The following is a 20,372-nucleotide window of genomic DNA, read 5'->3' as shown; positions in this document are numbered from 1 at the left end:
CTATCAGAACCACGCGGTTATGCTGAGTAGTCAAAACGATAACACGCGCCAACCCAGCCAGCGCGCTCCTTCCGCGTCGTCTGCTCGTCCGTGCCGGCGGCGCTTTGTCCTGGAGTGGTGGCGCCCCCGCGGAGAATGACGGCGGCAACTGCAACTTCTCCCAATACGCGCTTCCCCAGCCATTGAGGCGCGACGCGACGGGCCGCACCAAGTGCGCCTCCATTGAGCGGCCGTGGAAGCGCGCTCTCCCTCGAGACCGGCCGTGCCTAGAGTACCAGCTGTACTGATTTTGGACCGGCTTCAGAGGTAGAGATGCACTGTACCGTGGCTTCTCTGTGCGACTTATATATCTTGCTTTTCCTGTCTGCGTCATCTGATCGCGAGTGGCTTCCGGTTCGCGGTAAACAGGACGGATCAAACGGCGACGATGCAGGGCGTTTATAGCTGGTTTTCCTCAGCTGTACTCAAGCGAAAATAGCTGTGATCTTCGTTTCTGTGACCTGTTTAAACCCCGCTTTGAGAAATTTAGATTTTAATATTATGGTTTGTCTGCGAGTGGCGCATATTGTGACGACAATGTCAATTTGTGGCTCGCGACGTTTCGTCGCTCGCGACTCTACCGCTACGGCGATGGCTCACTGAGGTCCGTTCCCGAGTGCTGGTTCTCTTCAGGAACATCAATTCCTGATTATATTGTAAAGACCAAGGTTAGTCCTGTACAGCTGCAGCGACATCGGGAGTCTGCTCTTTTTTGATACCGACCTTGATCGGCCGAGTGGATATGCCGTTCACCGATCGAGTGCCGGTGCTTCCTCTCTTTTGCTTAGTGTTCTCCACTGCGACAAGGAGGAGCTTCGAATAAGCAATGTTCACCAAGCTGAAAAAGAAGATCGAAGAGGAAAACCAGACAGAGCTCAACATCGGCATCCCACCACCGCCGCCCCAGCTGCCCACACCGACTCACAGCCGGAGAGGTCCGTTGCCAGCTTTCGCTTCACTTGTGTCAAGCTGGGTTTTAGACCCGCCGTCGCTCATGCACGTTGGTCTGAGCTTACGTGCTGTGTGGAGGTGGGCGCCGTGGCACACCCCTTCCAGCCGTGTGGCTTCAGCACGCCCAGGTTTTATGTGCGCTTGTGAACCCGAGAGCTGAGGTACCACTTTGAAGGCTCCTGGCGCTCAAAATAAGCTATTTCACTCAGGCACTTACGGTAACAGCATGACAGCTTTTGTTGCGCACACCCGAAGGTAAGAAAAACGTAGCTGACGTGAGTTGGTGTCAGTCCGATTACCTCAACTGTAAAGACGTTTTTGGTAAGATGAAAATTGACCGTGTTACCAATGCCGATCGCTAAACCCCAAGAAAGCATGAAGCAGTGCAGAAGTACGTTGGGTCCTTCACCTACACTGCATCTGTACTGTGCTTGCGCTCAAAGCGAGCACCGCCGATCGCTAAACCCCAAGAAAGCATGAAGCAGTGCAGAAGTACGTTGGGTTCTTCGCCTACACTGCATTTGTACTGTGCTTGCGCTCAAAGCGAGCCACCGAGTCGAGAATTTGGTATACAAGTGGTTTTTGCATTCAAGTGCAGCCAGCAACACACAACACATCGACAGTGATGTTATTTAAACCTCACACACACCTATAGCCGCCAAAGTCTTTAACTGGTGTGCTTTGCGGCCACATTTTCTGTGATTCTGAGCGTTTCAGAGGAGCTATAACCTGCCGACAGTCCCAAGTATAAGCAAGGGCTCACCAAGCCCTTTCTTAGCCTTGACCTCCCGGCAAGTTTTATCTTCCCTAAGGCACATGAGCACACAGAAAATGGTGTTGTCACGCACGGCAAAGATTTGGGCGGCTTTACATACAGTTTGTCATAATCCCTTTAATTGTTTGGAAAAAGTGTATGTCAAAAACAAGAGCCTTCCGAGTTGTAAGTTTTTGCCACACGGTCATGACTCTTCACCTTTGTTTTTTCAGCTTTGACTAGTCTTGCTTCATACTCCTTGCATTTGCCTGTGTTTCATGTGCTTTCTGCTGAAGTGGTTGTGTTATGTGAATTAACGTAACTAAGGGATAAATGTTATTTGGACAAAAACTAGGTGCAGCAGTTGTGTTGAGACTGAAGGATTTTGCATAATTTTTGGCATATGGCAGTGAGGTGTTGGTACTGTCACTAATCTAGTGGAGCATTACCTGAGCTGGGTTGCCCATCCAACAATAGCACGATCACATCATACCTTTGGCTTCCCCACTTATTTAATTTTGAACTTTGACTGAATATAACTTGTATGCAACAACCAACTAGCTACGCCTTTCATGTCAAGAATACTTATTGCTGCTAAAGCTGAGTTTCAAAAACAGTAATTTTTTTTTTTTCTGTCAGCTTAAACCAAGAAGTCCAACCTCTGTTTTAATGCCACTGATCACTACTTTAAGCATTGCAATTACCCACTTGTAATGTTGCTTTGCAGCCACATTACTGCCATATATTTTTTGGAGGGGATCATCAACAGCATTTTAATGAGTTTTTGTCTAACCAATTATCACTACTTCAACACTGTACATTGATAACGCTTTCTTCTTTTGTGGCAGCCTTCGAACATGTTTTTATACCATGGTCATACTTTGAGATAGTTGTTCATCACATCACAAGGCATTTGTTGCTCTTAATATAAATGCAACTTTTTCAGTTCACAGTCATGTAGGTGTCTGGTTGTCATCACTGTTTTAATGGCCAGGCACAAACAAAAACTAAAGCAAACATTTCACTGTCCTGTCTGCTCTCATGTTTGGACAGGCAGAAGCTAAATCTCATAGAATGCTCATGTGTGATAATGCAGTTGCTCATGGACACACTATGAGGTTCAGTTTTTGTTACATAGTATGGAAAAATTAATACAATGAGTATGACTTCTGTAAGCAAGTGGTGACCAAAGTTAGTTCTAGAATATGATATGGATGGAAACGAAAGGGGTTCTGCCATTCTGGAGATTGACATTACTGTGAGCTTTCTCTTGCCTTGTGGGGTGTGTTGCCCATTCAACCGATAATGCACAGTTACAGTGACAAGTGCACTAATAGTTTTTTTTACGTGCTCTGGCACTGGCATGTGCGCTGGAAATTGTTGCGGTCAATGCGGTTTAACTTGGCTGAATAGTCTTCTGGCACTGTTATTTCAATCTTTTGTCAATCACTAATATTTCAGTTCATTCCAGTGACAAATTCGAAAAAATAGAAGATGATTTAGTAATAGTACAGTATGTAAAGAAAACTGGATGTTTCTCAAGCAAGGATTGGTGTGGCAGATCTGGCACGCTGTTCGTAGCACTTGCACCCAATTCAGCAGTGTTACAACTTCCAGACTACTAGCACACAACAACTATGAAACAGGTTTGCTGTAATCAGAGGAACTGTAACAAAGGTTGTTGCTATTGCTTTCTACACCTTCAAGCCAGTAGAAAAAGCTTTCTTTGGAATGGCAAAATGCTGTCCTTTTCCTACCCTAGTGCTTTGCAGGTCATATTGAACACAGCATTGTGTACACTAGCAGAGAGTCCTTTCACTCTTTAACAAGCTACTGTGGCATGATAACTGTGGGAGGGTGATGACAGAGATTATACCTTTTGTTACACATGCGCATTGTTTGCACGACTTGTGTTCTTTGAGGAAATAATCTTTATTAAGAAGGCCTGCTGTGGTGTCTCAGTGGTTTGGGCACTTGACTTCTTAACTGCAATGATGAGGGTTCAGTCCCAGGCATGGCAGCCATTTTTAATTTAGGCAAAAAATCAAGGTGCGTATTCTCTGTGTAATGTCAATGCTTTTTTAAAGAACCCCAACTGGTCGAAATTTGCAGAGCCCTCCACTATAGCATCTCTCAATAACCTGAGTAGTTTAAGGATTTTAAACACTATAAAACAATATTAGGAATCAATGTTAATAGTAGAAGAAAGAACTGTTTTGTTCCATTGGTCATGACTGTTTGCTTAGAAGAGCCTTCTGAGTTACTAGAAGGGAGAAATTTGGATTCTTTTTTGTAATTATAGCTGATTGTCTTTCAGGAAACCTTTTTCATATATGCAGCAGCAGGAAATCGTTTAAATCATTGCAGATTTTTGGCTGACTTTTCAATGTGAAGGCATTTTGTTTGGTATTTATGTTGCCAGAATTATTTGGGTGCAATCGTATAAGAATAAACTGCTGCATAACCACAGCTGTTCGAGGACCCTGACTCAGTACTACTATCGAGGTACATGTTGTGAATATGGAAGCTGGCTGCATATTAATTTGACTTCTGAATTGATATAAATTGAGCAAATGCATGGAAGAGGATGTTTATAGGGTTTTGTTCTATTAACTGACACCATTTTGATCCTTAAAAAAAGAAGCAGCAACAACTTCCATTATTTTGTAGCAGCTGGAAATGAACTAGCTGACCACACCTGCTGCATGCTGCAGAGCTAACTGGGTTTTCCAACATCTATTGTTCATGGTTGTCAACGAAGCAGTGGGAAAATGTTTTAGCACCATCTTCCCAGCAATGAATTCATATTTTTGCTGCTGGATGAAGATCCAGCTAAACTTACAGATCAAATAACATAGAGAAGGATGAACAGCAGGGTACTTCTGCAGCCTCTAGTTTGTGTTGCTTCAACCTGAACCAACTTGTCTCCTCATGTCTACACTGCTGAACAGTGTGCACTCTGGTCACCATAATTGACAGAGCTTTCTTGCTGTGGCCCACAATTATTTTATTGCATTGCGATTTTCATTAAATCAGTGCAGTATTTGCATCACTTTTGACTGATGAACCTTGTGGGTGCATTTCATTGTCATGAGAGAAGACAATTTGTTAACTCTCGCAGCGTCCGACTGTGGTGCCAGTACACCTGGTCCGAGCACCTGCAGTGAGGCCTCAGACAGTGATCGAGAGCAGAAGCCAAAGGTCAGTGAAGGGCCTGACTAAAGAACAGTATGCTTGATACTGTCATACAAGTTTTCTCCTGAATACCTACAAGTATGAAGGGACATGCATTCTTCGTCTATTGGTATCAATACCAGGTTGCAAGGCAGTAGTGCACTAAGTTTGTTCTTAACCACAAGCATAATGCTAACTTTTGCTGCAAACTGTATTACACAGTTTGTTTCATGGTCAGTTATCTTTCTGTGGCAATATATATATTTTTTTCATCTGCGTATTGATACTTGTACTCTGGCATGTCAATGCATATACTGTGAAAGTTTCACGCCTTACAAAACAGTGAGTGATTATCTTATTGGGCCTGCTGTGGCAGTTCTTGGATATAATGTAGTTGTGCCTTTTATGAAACAGGGTGAAATATATTGCAACAGTAACCTCTTAGTTACCAACAGTGAACAGGTGTTTCGTGTGAAACCTGGAGCATCAGCTACTTTTTTTTTTTTTTTTTGTATTTGTTTTTGGTGAATAGCCATTATAAGCTTTTTGTTGCAGTATGCTGGTAGTGTGAACATATTGTGGCTCATAGGAGTGCTGATGGAGTTAGCAGAAGGTTCTTCTATTCCTGCACATCATAAGCCCACAGTGTGGCTGAAATGTTCATATGTATATTATACAGTTTGTTCTGCGTTGAAAACTCGCTTTAGGGGGCCTTTTGTACAACATCACCTGGACTGGATAGTGAAGCAAGCACATGGTTTCAATGAGAGAAAGGGCTGCTTTAGCTGTTCTCCTGTTCAGAAGAAATGCTAGAGGCATTGAGATTTCAGCGAAGCCTGAGAAACTCCAAGTGGTAGAAACTGATCATGTGAAAATGCAGCACTTTCAGTGCTCGATACACATTCTCTGTGCGGTTGCAAAGTGCCAGCCACACTTTTAGCATGCACGGCATTGTATCTCTGAGGGCCGTGGTAGTTAATCCTTGTAATTTTGATGATGCTGCTTCACTTTTCAGAAACTGCAGCCAAACAGTAACTTGACTGAAAATGGTGAGTCCTGCTGTCGGAAGGAAAGCATCCCTCTTCCAAGCAGCTCCTGAAGCCATGTACTTTCACCTCTTTCTGTCACCTTCCAGAGCTTGGCAAGCAAAGGGGTGGCACCCCCAAAAGGGCAGTGCCCACCAGTGCCGACTACGAGGAGGTCTGCCACAAGCTACGGCTCATTAAGAGGGCAAGTTCACTTCTCTTCTCTGAAGACTGAAAAACTTGTTATGAAAGCCTCAGTGTTATATTTTTTTTTAGTTGGTATCTGCAGCGTTCGCTGCTTGTTGACAAGCATTACACTCTTGGCTGGTGTTTATTCAACAAAGCTGTGGTGGAAAAAAGTCTGTTGGATACATCCAAGGTTTGAATTCCTGGATATGGAGGAAAATCGGGCAAATTAATCTGATGCCTACTTGAAATGCCCTTTGCTGCTGTTCTGTTCTTGCACAGTGAAGTCGGCACTGTAGAGATTATTGCTTCTATTTCGAAGTCAAGTGTAAAATATTCTGCAAGTTCCCAGTGCTGCAGTCACTGGAGCTACTGTTGCCTTGTGGTCATAGTTATCATTACTGGAGCTACCTTATCTCACTAAATGTGATCACAGTTATATGGCATTGTCATGGCCTAGTATTTAAACTGAGGCCACACATAGTGTGCCACACAGTGTATGTAGAAAGTGCATGAGTAATGTGCCCCTCAAAACAGATCACCGTGCATCGTTCCTACTTGTCGAGGCCCCAATGAGAGTTTGAACGAAAACATTGGGTAGTGTAAAGCGGGATGCTAGACATAGCAAATCATGGCATTTGCGCTGTGTTGTAGAGAGAGGACCTGCTTTACCAAGTCAAACTGCTGTGGCAAACTGCTTTTTTGGGAATGATATATCCAGCATGAAGAGGCATGTTAGCTTTGGCAGTGCTGCAAGCTAAGTGTAAATAAAACAGACTACAGTCGCAGAGAAGTGGTGCATGACTGCTGAAGCAAGACATGCTGCACGTAGGCAGCTTTATGGACGTGGCCACTTAACCCTTTCGCTGTCGGGTGTTTCAGGCCGTGACGCACTCCCAGTGTCAAATTGGTTTCAGGGAACGAGCATATCAGGGAATGAGCATAGCAATTTATTTTTGAGTATGATTGCTATACAAATAAAATAGTCAACGGAATACAGTCGTGCCTCGTTAATATGGACACTTTGGTTTCCGACCAAAACTGTCCATAAAGCGAGTCATCTATAATAACAAATCATGAATAAAAACAAAAAGGATTTTATTGAGAAAAAAGAATTGTAATTAATGGCTGCTTTTGTAGATAACGGTGTGCACTGGACTCAAAATTTGACAGAACACCGGCAATTTTGAGTACATTATCCTTATCATTGTTGTCTTCGAAAAAATTGTAGTGCAGTCTGAAACTACTCGCGTACCATGACACGCGTGATGGTGGGCTTTGTGTTGGTCGAACTTTCGAGTACGAACTCCTCACTGGCCGATGAATCAGCGTCCGATTCTCTGCTCACCACCACTTCCAAAATGTCTTCACTGAGCAAATTAGCCGCTAAGTATGTAGCTACTTGAGATTCTTCTGAGGCGAGGAAACAGCCGAGCTGTCGATACTAGTCCCTTAAGGCTTGGATTGACTAAGATGGCTTTTGCCGCTTGTATTCACAGATTGCTTGCTTCGCGCCTACGTTCAGCTCTGTTCTTTTGCGTTTAACTCCCGTCGTGCCAAAATCCAGACTCAAGTTGAGGGTTACAGGCTCCTGATGCTTTGCACTTTCTTGCCTAGTTAATCTTTCTGCCTTGCTGTTCTTCTAATACCTTCTTCTTTGCCTTGTACTGTTTCCGTAAGGAAGCGAGGGAGTCAGGTTGGCAAGCTGCTATGCACGAACATCCCATCTTCTTGGCGCCGTTTCTATGTGTTCCTATAAAACAAACACTGCAAGCTGAAGTACAGTTTAGAACGACGGCTAGCCGACTACGAAGAGCTCAGACCTTGTCAAGGCTGCATCGTTGACTCAAAGCGAAGCCGACATGCGGGCCTGAGGGGCAAAATGAGGCAGTTCGGCAGCACAACAGGGACGAAAACCAGGAGCATGAGAGGGAAGCGCTTCCAGGACGGGACGCCCGGTCTCGGTTGTGTGCTCGTACATCGCCTTTCTTTTGTCGCCCTACTTTGCGAGTGTGTCTTAACTTTCACCGAAAAGTGTTAACGGCTTCATGGAACACATACTGTGCTTTGGGAAAGAAAACTTAAGTTCCCGCCGCCACTAGGCGTTTGTCTTTCTTCCTTTCATTTCTTTCTTACGCTTTTACTGGCCTCTCTGTTCACGTTCAGCAGAATTTATTGCAACCACATGTGGCTGTTTTCCCGACTGCAGCGGCACTGCCGCTGCACCCAGAAATCTCCTGGTTCCCCCCTTTTGGGGTCTTTCTTACGCCGACCCTCGGTTTGCTGTGTACGTTCCTCTGCGCTCTTGCGCCCCCCCCCACCCCCCTCCCCCTTTAAAACAGCGACACGCCCACTTTGGTTCTTTCCAACCCCACAGGACTCGTTCAGGCATCTGGCCGTATCAGCTGTCGCGTAGGTTCGTGGGCGGCGTGCCCTTCTTTAACTTGCATTCGGACTCCTCTGCTTTTTGTCAAGCACTGTCCATATTACTGAGACAAAAATACATGGGCCCAAGTGGCCGTGTGCATTCTTCCCCTGTCCATTGTCCAGACAGCGAGTTTCCACATTAACGAGGCATAAATACACTGGAAAAGTTTCGTCCCCAGAAAAACTATTCATAATTCGGGTCATCCATATTAACAAGGGTCGTACTAACGGGGCACGACTGTATGCAGATTTCAGTGTTCTGCAGGTGTTGTTAATTAACATTATCATCCTGATTATAAATTTGATAAATGAGGATAATATTGTAACGTAACGTTACACGCACCGAAGAACACCTACAATTAGTCAGGTCAGCAGGAAAGCGGAGCACCGTTTTTGCTTCATCGTCTTCTCCGAATCGCCCGTTCAAATCTTTGTCTTCTATGAATGGCATGTGTCATTGCCCCCCCTTCTTGGCAGCATCGCCTCGATGCTGCAAATGCTGCTTGATGCGATGAGCTGCCAGATAGTATGCTAGGTTGGTATGGGATACCACAATACAAAACGGGGTGCCATAAGTCTCAAGAATAGTCAGCGGGGCGATCGTGGTAGGGTTTCATCCGGACGACGTGTACAACATCAGTGAACTTGCGTCGTCTGCGGCTTGAGGGATCTTGAGTTGCGGATTCAACTTCGTAAGTAACGTTGCTGAGGCGGCGGAGGACACGGTATGGACCGAAGTACCGGCGCAGCAATTTTTCAGAGAGCCCACGATGATGAACGGGCGTCCAAATCCAGACATAGTCTCCAGGCTCGTAGGCAGCGAAGCGCCGTCCCTTGTTGTAATGGTCAGCGTCTAGTTTCTGTTGTAGGTATATGCGCTGCCTTGCCAGCTGCCGCGCTTCTTCTGCACGCTGGGTAACACTAGCGATGTCCAGGTCAAGCTCATGTTCGTCGTCGGTGTATACGGGCAGCATTGTATCCAGTGGAGTGGTCACTCAACGGCCGAAGACAAGCTCGAAGGGTGTGAGCTGCGTCTCTTGAAGTGCCCTATTATATGCGAACGTGGCATATGGGAGGATTTGATCCCAGGTCTTATGCTCTATATCCACGTACATAGACAGCATGTCGGCCAGAGTTCTGTTTAGCCGTTCCACCAAGCCATTAGTTTGCGGGTGGTATGCCGTGGCCCGTCTATGGCTAGTGTGTGTAAGGTTCAGTACAGCCTTAGTCAGGCGGGCCGTAAAAGCTGCCCCGCGATCGGTAATGATAACAGCCGGAGCGCCATGACACAATATGATGTTGTGGACAAAAAACTCTGCTACTTCGGTGGCAGTTCCATTGGTGAGCGACGCGGTCTCAGCATATCGGGTCAAGTAGTCTGTCGCGACAACAATCCAGCGCTTTCCATTATTTCACTTCGGGAAAGGACCAAGAAGATCCATCCCCACTTGTTGGAAAGGAGTTTTCGGTGGAGCGATCGGCTGAAGAAATCCAGCTGGTTTCACGGGTGGAGTCTTTCGGCGTTGACAATCACGGCAGATTTTAACGTAAGACCGTACTGAAGGTAATAATTTCGGCCAATAGTATTTCTCCCGAATTCTTGCAAGCGTACGACTAACTCCCAAGTGGCGGACGGTTCGTCGTGACAAGCGCTTAAGATGTCAGGCCGTAGGTGGGTAGGTACTACGAGTAGAAATGTCTCTTTTGATCTTTCAAATTTGCACTTGTAGAGAACTCCACTTTGTAAAGCGTATGACTGCAAGCCACGACTAAAAACAATCGATACTCTACCACCGCGTCCTTCCAGATAATCGATGAGCGGCGCCAGCTCCGAGTCCTTGCATTGAAAGTCAGCCATATGGGATTGGGTAATGGCCCCAATAAAGGGAAAATCGTCGGCGTTTTCCACTGCAGTGGAGTCCAATGGCGCGCGTGACAAGCAATCCGCATCTTGGTGTTTATGTCTCGACTTATAGACAACAGTGACGTTATACTCTTGAAGACGGAGGCTCCAACGAGCTAAGTGTCCAGACGGATCTTTAAGGCTTGCCAGCCAGCACAAGGAATGATGGTCGCTGACAATACTGTAGGGTCGTCCATACAAATATGGTCGAAACTTGCTGTTGGCCCAGATTACCGCAAGGCACTCCTTCTCCATTGTCGAATAGTTCGCCTCCAATCGTGAGAGTGTTCGGCTCGCGTAGGCGATAACTCGTTCTACTCCGCCTTGTCACTGAATAAGTATCGCGCCGAGGCCAACGTTGCTGGCATCAGTATGTACGTCTGTTGCGGCGTCTTCATCGAAATGGGCGAGTATTGGGGGTCTGTGTAGGCGGCTTCTAAGCTCCTGGAAGGCTTGTTCTTGATCGTCTCCCCACAGGAAGGGTATGTCTTCTCTGGTTAGTGCTGTCAGTGGTTCAGCTATCTTAGAAAAATCTTGGACGAAGCATCGGTAGTATGAACAAAGACCTAGAAATCGTCGAAGTGCCTTTTTGTCGGTGGGGCGTGGAAAATTTGACACTGCGGTAGTCTTCTCGGGATCAGGGAGAACGCCCTGTGCACTGACAACATGGCCGAGAAAGCGTAGTTCCTTGAAAGCAAAGTGGTATTTCTCAGGCTTGATCGTTAATTGCGCACCTTTGAGTGCTTGAAGCACGATGCGCAACCGGTCCAAGTGTTGCTCGAAAGTAGGCGAGAAAATAACATCATCATCTAAATACACCAAGCACGACTGCCACTTCAGACCTGATAAAACCGTGTCCATCATACATTGGAACGTGGCCGGTGCAGAGCAAAGACCAAACGGAAGCACCTTAAACTTGTATAAGCCGTCGGGCGTCACAAATGCAGTCTTCTCTCAGTCTCTCTGATCCACCTCGATTTGCCAGTATCCGCTTTTGAGGTCTAATGAGGAGAAGTACCTGGCGTCGCATAGTCGGTCGAGGGCATCATCAATCCTGGGCAGCGGATAGACGTCCTTTTTACTCACGTTATTTAGGTAGGTAGGTAGCAACTTTAATGATTCAAAAAAAGAACCAAGTGAGGGGGGGGGGGGGGGGTAAAGGGAAGTGAGGGAGCAGGACGACGATGGGCCCTCGGGCCGCTCTAGATGGCCGGGCACTTTTGAGCTTCGGCGACCCCTCGGGCCCAGCTCACTGTCAGAAGCTGTACCTCCGGCAGCGAGCTGCGCAGAGCAGCCTCCCATCGCTCCTGATGTCTTGGCCCTTGCCACGGGGGCTTGGGTTTGTTCGGGCAGTTCAGGAAGACGTGAGTAAAGTCGGCTCTGGTGCTAGGACACAAGTGGCAGTGAGGAGAGGTTTTGCTACGGTTTATAATAGAGAGAAGGAAAGGGGTCATGACTGTGGCCGTCTGAAGTCTGCGCCAGAAAGCCTGGTCGCTTTTGGGAAGAGATTTATGCGGAGGAGGGTACAGCAGGCGGGAATTTCTATAAAATACGGTGAGGTCATGGTAGTTAAGAAGCCGATCTCTGGCACTGCGAGACGAAGGCACCAGGTCGCTCTCAGCCCGGTTGACGAGTGCTCGGGCTTGGGAGTGAGCGGCCGTGTTGCCTGGGTGTTCGCTGTGCGCAGGGACCCAGAGGAGGGTGATGAGGTGATTCGGTGGAGGGGATGATGCTAGAATGTTTACGGCCGGGAGTGGATTTTGCGATGGGCATAATTACTAATTGCTGTTTTGGAGTCTGAGAAGATATACTCAGTAGAGGAGTGTGTGATTGCTAGGGCAATTGCTGCTTCTTCAGCTTGCAGGGAATCCTGCAAATTTGGAATGGATGCACTGACTATCGTGTTGTGGTATCCATCCATGACGGCTAATGCGAAAGCTGGTCGGTTTGAATATTCGGCCGCATCTACATAAACTGCTGGAGCGCCAGACGGGTAGTGCTTGTGCAAAGCCTTGGCTCTAGCTTTCCGTCTCTCACGATTATGCTCCGGGTGGGTATTTTTGGGAAGAGGCGGAATGTAAAGATTGTTGCTAACAGCGGTGGGAGGATTGCGCGTGGCCGAGGTATGACCGGCTAGGTTTATTCTAATTTGGCGCAGAAGAATTTGGCCGGTTTTGGTATGGGAGAGTCTGTGGTACTGACTAATGAGGTGAGCTTCTACCAGCTCTCCTAAGGTGTTGTGAACCCCTAGTTGAAGTAGTTTTTCAGTAGGCGTTGATTTAGGGAGGAGGAGAGCGCTTTTGTAAGCTGTGCGGATATGTCTGTTGATTTGCTCGGTCTCCGTGGGTGTGAGATAGAGGTAAGAGATGGAGTAGGTGATCCTGCATAGGCAAAATGCTTGAATGAGGCGACGTGTGTCTGCTTCCCTCATGCCGCGATGGCGATTGGCGATACGCTTAATTAGTGAGGCTGTATTCAAAATGGCAGCACGAATTAATTTTATGGTCTCGGCGTTGGAGCCGTTGTCAGAAATACTGAGACCTAAAATTTTGATTCTATTGACCCTGCGGATGGGGGTGTAACTTTCGGTAATCGACACAGAATCTCAAGATGCTATCTTTCTTTTTGACAAGGACCACTGGCGATGCCCATGGGCTCGTCGAAGGCTGGATCACGTCGTCCTCAAGCATTTCATCCACTTGCGTTTTAATGGCGTCACATTCCTTAGGAGAAACCCGGTACGGGCGCTGGCATACCGGTAACGTGGTCTCATCGGTGATGATGCGGTGCTTGGCGACAGGAGTACGACCGACCTTAGAGCCTGTGGCGAAGCAGTCTGCGAAATCGCTCAGAAGATTCCTCTGATCGCGCCTCAAGTCGGGGTTAATTTTAATGGTTTGCAGAGCATGACAAGGTGCGGCCTCTTCTTTAGGATTCGCTCCAGCGGTGCATAAATGAGGCAAGGCAGTAACATCGTCAAGGACGGCAACAGCCGTGTCCTTGGCGAGATGCCGCATCTCCTTAGCAAAATTTGTCAGGAGGACAGTAGCGCAACTGTTCTGGAGTTGTACGAGTCCTCGAGCAACGGCTAATTCCTTCTCGAGTAGTAGCGGAAGGTGCCCATCCGCGATGCCCTCGTAATCGTGGAATAAGTCATGCTTTACAAGAACCAACACACTAGAACGTGCTGGAACCCTCACGTCATCGTCGACTATACGCAAAACGTTCAGACCCGGATCTTCGTTTTCAATGCACGCCACGGCTCGTTTCGTCGAAAAGGATACACGCGCTTCTTTCAGGTCAATGACAGCGCCGTTGGTCTGCAGGAAGTCTAGACCAAGGATCAAGTCTTTCGAACACTCGGGAAGCATGATAAATTCTCCGACATACACAAAATCACGGATGCCGACCCGCGCTGTGCCTGCAGGTTCAATTAAGTGACTTTCCGCCGTGCGAATTTTCTGGCCAGACCAATGTGTCAAAAGTTTCTTCAATTCTCGGGCGAGACCACGGCTCATTACTGAATAATCGGCACCAGTGTCAAGTAACGTGGTGACATCCACTCCATCAATCGTTACACATAAATCGGAGGTAGTATGGCGGATGCTGTCGCTACCTGACACAAGCGAAATCTCGTCGGGTCGGCCTGACGATGACGGAGGATCTTCACATTTCCCGACATCAGCGACCCTTCCTCCGAAGGCCGCTGGTATTAGTTTTCCCGGCTAGGGCTTAGAGAGGAGTGGCGTCGGGAAGAGTGGGGACTTGTCGAATGGTAGCTCGTCGGGGACGTAGACCGACGATCTTGGTAACTGGACGTGACAGGATACTGTCGCGCTGCAAGGTCGCTTGCAATCGCAGTAGGCCGTTCGGTATTCCGACGGGTAGAGGTCCTCCGAGGCGAAACCCCGCATGTTGACGCGGCGGCACGGGCACGCCCGGTAAAGGTGAGTGGCTTCCCCGCAATGATACCACAGGGGCCGACGGTCCCGGGGCCGCCATACTTTACTTTTACGGGGTGGCTGGTAGATTGGCGGAGGGGAGTAGCGAGGCTGCATGCGGCTCCATGCGAGGTCCTCCATGCGAGGTCCTCCATGCGAGGACCCTGCGGCTCCATTGCTGGAGCTGCGGCGTTGATACTACGGTCCGGCGGGGGAGCCTTACTTAGGACGGACGCGTAGGTGGGCCTCGCGTCGAACGTCTGGTGGGGAACGTCAGCAACTTGCTGAGCTGCCATACGCACCTCGTCCCGGACGACTTCAGCCAATGAAGGAAAAGATGCTGTGTTGCAAGGCATCCAGAGCGCTTGCAGTTCCTCCCGCACGACAGAACGGATGAGATTGCGTAGTGCGTCCATGTCACTGCCGACTTGCACAGGGGGTGCGTCGGACCTAATGATGTTCACGTCACGGTTGTACTGACGGGCTCGGTGTTGTAGCGTTGTCTCCATGGTGGCTGCCTCGCTGAGAAACTCCGCCACCGTGCGTGGTGGACTGCGCACCAGTCCCGCGAAAAGTTCTTGTTTAACGCCCCGCATCAGGTGACGCAGCTTCTTATCTTCTGGCATTTGTGGGTCTGCAGGCTTGAAAAGGCGTGTCATGTCCTCAAAGAACATATGCACGCTCTCGTTCTGGCGCTGAATGCGCGAGTGTAGCGCAGCTTCTGCTCGCTCCCGGCGGTCGGCGCTAGGAAACGTGGCTTTTAAATCACGACAGAAGGCTGCCCAGGATGGGAAGGCAGCCTCATGGTTTTCAAACCATGTCCATGCAGACTCTTCAAGAGCGAAGTACACATTGTGGAGCTTACGCTCATCAGTCCACCCGTTGTAACGAGCGACTCGCTCGTAGGTGGTGGTGGTGAACTCTTTTATTGTGCCCAAAAACAGGGGACCAGTCAAAGGGCCGGTTGCGCTGACTTAGAGGAGGTCGGCGGGGATCCTTTGGGATGCCGCGACCTCCACCGCGCGTTGGATAAGCCAGCGTTGGTCTGCTGGCTCGGAAGTACACAGGAGAGACTCCCACATCTCTGGGGTGTTTGTGTTGTCTGTGTTGTAATGTGTACCCATGTGTATGAGTGTGGCCGGAGTTGAGCAGTGTTTACACATGGGGGCTATCTGATCCGGAAAGATCCTGCTGTATAAGAGGGGGTGTGGAAAGCTGCCAGTTTGTAATTTGCACCATTGGACGGCCTCGCGTCTTGTTAGATCGCTGTGTGCGGGAGGATATGTGCACCTTTGGAGTCGGTAGTGCTGGAGTATGTCCGTGTAAGTGGTGAGTAGAGAAGCGCGTGATATATTAGTGTCAGCGGAAGCAGGGTGGCTGATCATACTCTCGGCTCGGTAGCTGAGATCTCGAGCGAAAGTGTTTGCCTGGGCGTTTCCGCTGAGCGACTTGTGGGCTGGAGCCCAAAGAAGTAAGCGAGATGTGGAAGAGGGTGCTGTAGAACGTAGAATGTGTAACGCCTGGCAAGAGATATGGCCAGCATCGTAATTGCGAATAGCCTGTTGAGAGTCACTGATGACGACTTTGGTATTAGGGTCGGCTAGCGCTAGTGCAATGGCAACCTCCTCAGCTGCGGTGACTGTTTCTGCATTGCGAATGCTGCAGGCTGTGTACCAGCTGCGGTAAGGGGCAAGAGCTACCGCCACCATCGCTGGCCTCGATGGATGGTAAGAGGCGTCCGTATACGTGACGTCCGGACGTCCACTGAAGCGTTTCTCGAATTGACGAGCCCGATCGGCCCGTCTCTCGGCGTGGTGTTCCGGGTGCATCCGTTTGGGAATGTGAGGAATGCGGAGATTTAGGCGATATTCCGGTGTAAGTTCAGCTTAACTTGGGGCCGATCTCGGCGGGGAGATCCCAACTTGCTGCAGTACCGCTCGGCCAGCGTGTGTGAGTGAGAGCCGCTCATACTGGGCGGTGAGGGTTGCCTCGATCAGTTCGCTCACGGTATTGGAGATTCCGAGAGCCATGAGCTTATGGGTAGCTGTGGACATGGGAAGACCTAGGGCCGTCTTGTATGCCTTTCGAAGTGACGCCTCTAGCCGTTTGCTTTCGGCACGAGTGAGACGTAAGTAGGGTCCAGAGTAGGTGATGCGGGAGCAGATGAAAGCTTGAACGAGGCGCAGGAGGTTGGACTCTCGCATGCCATGATGTTTGTTGGAGATTCGCTTAAGGAGGCATCCGATCTGTACAACCGACTGGTCGATGCTTTGGATCTTGATGTTGTTGCTGCCGTTGGCCTGTAGATGCAAGCCCAAGATCCTGATGTTGTCTGTTCGAGGAATCGGGTTTCCTTGCACCTGGAGGTTGATGAGGAAGTATATTTGAAGGGCGTCGTCCCGGGGAAGGGATGATGATATACTCGGACTTTGTCGCCGAGCAAGTGAGGCCAACTGTACTTAGATAATCTCCAATCCGTTCGATCGCGGTCTGTAAAGTCTCTTCAATCTGGCCGTCACTGCCGCGCGTGATCCAAAGTGTGAGGTCGTCAGCATAAATGCTGTGATGCAGGTGGGGGATGTCGGCCAGTAGCTTCGGCAGGCCTATCAGTGCGACGTTAAAAAGCATCGGCGAAAGTTTGGTGCCTTGCGGCGCGCCACGGTTTCCCAGAGAGATGATGGAAGGATCTCCAGTGCCGGCTTTAAGTTGCACTGTGCGGTCGGTGAGAAAGTTTCGGATGTACGCATACATGCAATGTCCAACACCGAGAGCTTGAAGTTGTTGAAGAATCGCTTCATGGAGGACATTGTCGAATGCCTTGGCATCATCGAGGCCGACGATGACTTTCGTGTCTAGTGTACGTCTCATGACTACCTGATGATGGAGAAGAAGCATAATGTCCGGGGCCGCTAAATGAGGGCGGAAGTCGAACATTGTGTCTGGTAGAAGGTGGTTGTCTTCAAGGTATCGTGAGAGTCTGGTCTGGATAACGTGTTCCATCAGCTTCCCAACGCAGGACGTGAGAGAGATGGGACGGAGGTTGGCCAAGGTTGGTGGTTTGCCCGGCTTGGGGATGAGGACTAGATTGGCGCATTTCCACTCTTGAGGGATGGTACCGCTGGCCCAACATTCTTAAAAATAGTCGGTAAGAGCATGAATGGATGCGTCGTCTAGATTCCTAAGCATTTTATTTGAAATGCGGTCAGGACCGGCCGCCGAAGTCGTCTTGAGGCGATTGAGTTCTGCTCGGACCTCTGCAAAAGTGATTGGAGCGTCTGTACAGAGATTGTCCGCACCCTGATAGAGGGGGAGGTTGGTTGTTGGTTCAGGGCGGATGTAAGTATTTATAAGCTCTTGTTTGAGCTCATCAGACGTGCCAGGATACTGGTGGAAGATTCGCTCGAGCTGTTGGCGTGTCTGGAGCTTGCCTCCTGCTGGGTCGAGTAAATGTCGAAGGAGGTTCCACGTCTTACGAGCGTTTGGAGTCTTGTTCATCTGGTCACATATGTTGTTCCAGCTCTGTCGAGTGAGTTCTATTGCATAGTTCTCGATATTCGTATGTGCGCGCGCCAGTCTACGCCGGACATTGCGGTCCCATTTCCGAGTGGCAAGTAGAGCTTCGAGCGACTTCTTGCGCTCCCACAGATGGGCGTAGTAGCGGTCGCAGTGTGGGATACTCGACGGTTTGAGTGGCGTCGGCCACTTGTTTGACAATTTCGGTTGTCCACGCCTTGATATCAGTAATAGCGGGAGGTTTGTCCTGCTGTTTCCTGTGCGTCTGGAAGGAGTCCCAGTCAATCACCTGAGCCGGCCTCGTACATTGCCTGGTGGGCTCGTGTATTACGATTTCGAGTACGAAGTGGTCACTCCCAAAGTTTTCGGGAGTGTGACACCAAGTCGCTTTAACTCCGGAGGTCGTAAATGTAAGATCCGGCGTTGTATCACGCTGTAGGCCCATACCGTGTCTAGTGGGGTAGGACACGTCCGTGATAAGGGTCAGCTGGTGCGTATGCCAGTCATTCCAAAGGCGTCGACCTTTAGCAGAGTCATAGTGGTAGCCCCAAGCGCGGTGATGCGCATTAAAGTCACCGAGAATGAAGAGGGGTTGCCCCTGCGCCAGCTGCTGGGCTTTGAGGAAAAGCGGACCGAAAATATCCTTATGAGCTCGGGAAGGGCTGTAGACATTAATTATAAACAGACTGTCCTCCAGCACAACTTAGATCCAGCTTTCCCCGAATACGTCTTCTTAGAGATATTACCTCGACCCTCGCATAATCGCTCGTAGGTCTCAAGCCAGTCCTCGGCATCCTCGAACACGTCTCCATGAAAAGAGGGGGGTGTTCGCGGCTGATGACATAGGATGTGGGTGGGAAGCCTGCTCTCAGATGTCATTGCAGCAGGTTCTACAGCCGTCTGAGGGTGCGTCGTCCTCCTGGTAGCGGCCGGAAGGGGTCCGAATTCAGGGGGCTCTCCACGTAGGCAGCGGCCGAGGCGTTGATGTACGGGGGTAAGCTCCGTAGTGACAGGTTGATTATGCAGGACTGGATTGATACCCAGCACATCCACCAGATTTGTAACGTGATGTTACACAGAAGGCGCTCTAGCACTCTGGCACCTAAGAACACCTACAACTAGTCAGGTCAGCACGAAAGCGGAGCACCGTTTTTGCTTCGTCGTCTTCTAAGAACACCTACAACTAGTCAGGTCAGCACGAAAGCGGAGCACCGTTTTTGCTTCGTCGTCTTCTCCCAATCGCCCGTTCAAATCTTCGTCTTCTATGAATATAATAAAAAAAAACTGCTTGATGCTTTTTGAGAGACCGAATCCGAGCTCGACTGGTATTTATAACCAAAAGAGCCATCGCTTCTGTCCGCAGTCGAAGGTCCCACGCGGTCAGCCAACTGAAAGTAACCGCTTTCGTGGAGGGTGCACTTTTCGATGGCCCGCACAACGGAGATAAATGGCACATTGTGAAATAAAGATGACAGATGGAAAGAGGCTAAAACAACCTCCTTTGCGGCTGCTAGCCGCAAGCAAGCACGCAGCAAGAGAGAGCGAAAGCAGCGATCAAGTCGTGTGTCGACCTATTGGAGAGGCAACGGTGCGAGCCCCAGAGCTTGACGTGTTGGCGTGTCGTAGCAGACACTGCAAGAAAATAAAAATAAAAACCTGCAAATCTGCGGCAGATGGCAGAACAACCCTTGAACCCACAACTGCATGCATGCACCGCGAAACGCGTGCGCCGCATGATCGCTCGCGCATAGCGACCGCGCCCTCCAGCAAAGAAGGTGGTGGGGGTGGGCACGGTCGCTCCATACTCTTCACAATGCGGGGTGAAAATATGAACTTATAGAAAGATTTGACAGATGGCGCAGCTTGTCCAAGCGCGCCAGCTTCACATTCAGGCGCGAAGTTTTGAATGCACGATAGAGAATGTACCGGTACGTCGGTGACACTGTGGGGGGGTAAGCGCGGAAACGTACTGGTACGTTCGTGACAGTGAAAGGGTTAATTACAGCATGTGCTGCGCACAGCTTCCTCAGTGCCGCACTGCTTTTGGGGAGACATAATATGGTTTACAGTATCTCTGCATGCACTTGTGGTGTGGTGCTGTGCATTAGAAAAACTGTAAGAGCTTGTGGTCGCTGAACGTGCTTTTCTGCCCCTCAATCAAGAATGAGCAGTGAAAGATGGGGTGCATGAGTTGGAGGCAGTGATGGCAGCAGTTCCTGAGGAAGCCAATCAGAGTCATCTTGAGGGGAGAACATTTTGCACATGACTTAAAAAAATGGCACAACACCAGGCAAGGACCAGAAAGAAAAAAATGGCATAACACCAGACGAGGACCAGAAAGAATGAATGCACACGAGTGCTAACATCTGACAGTTTATTGTGAGCACCGAGGCGATAAGTATACACAGAGCAAAAATGTCTAATGATTCCACAGGTATTACAGTTCTTTGCAGAACAGC

General features: G+C 49.0%; 1 protein-coding gene across 2 annotated transcripts in view; it reads left to right on the top strand.

Annotated features, from left to right (window-relative positions):
• The first annotated feature begins 367 nt into the window (after window positions 1-367).
• Window positions 368-20,372, top strand: part of LOC146184271 (golgin subfamily A member 1-like) — a 104,414-nt gene continuing 84,409 nt past the window's right edge. The window contains exons 1-5 of one of the 2 annotated variants that reach the window (XM_084609317.1): window positions 368-707; window positions 828-974; window positions 4,866-4,945; window positions 5,934-5,967; window positions 6,054-6,148. In XM_084609317.1, coding sequence (XP_084465443.1) covers window positions 866-974; window positions 4,866-4,945; window positions 5,934-5,967; window positions 6,054-6,148 — 318 coding nt within the window. In that variant the 5' untranslated portion in view covers window positions 368-707; window positions 828-865. The remainder of the gene's footprint in view (window positions 708-827; window positions 975-4,865; window positions 4,946-5,933; window positions 5,968-6,053; window positions 6,149-20,372) is intronic. The other variant, XM_084609318.1, reaches the window with a different exon arrangement.

The sequence above is a fragment of the Amblyomma maculatum genome, chromosome 7 (genome assembly GCF_055883805.1).
Source record: "Amblyomma maculatum isolate TAMU_Amacu chromosome 7, ASM5588380v1, whole genome shotgun sequence".
NCBI lineage: Eukaryota > Metazoa > Arthropoda > Arachnida > Ixodida > Ixodidae > Amblyomma > Amblyomma maculatum.
This window is presented reverse-complemented; position numbering and strand designations above follow the sequence as displayed.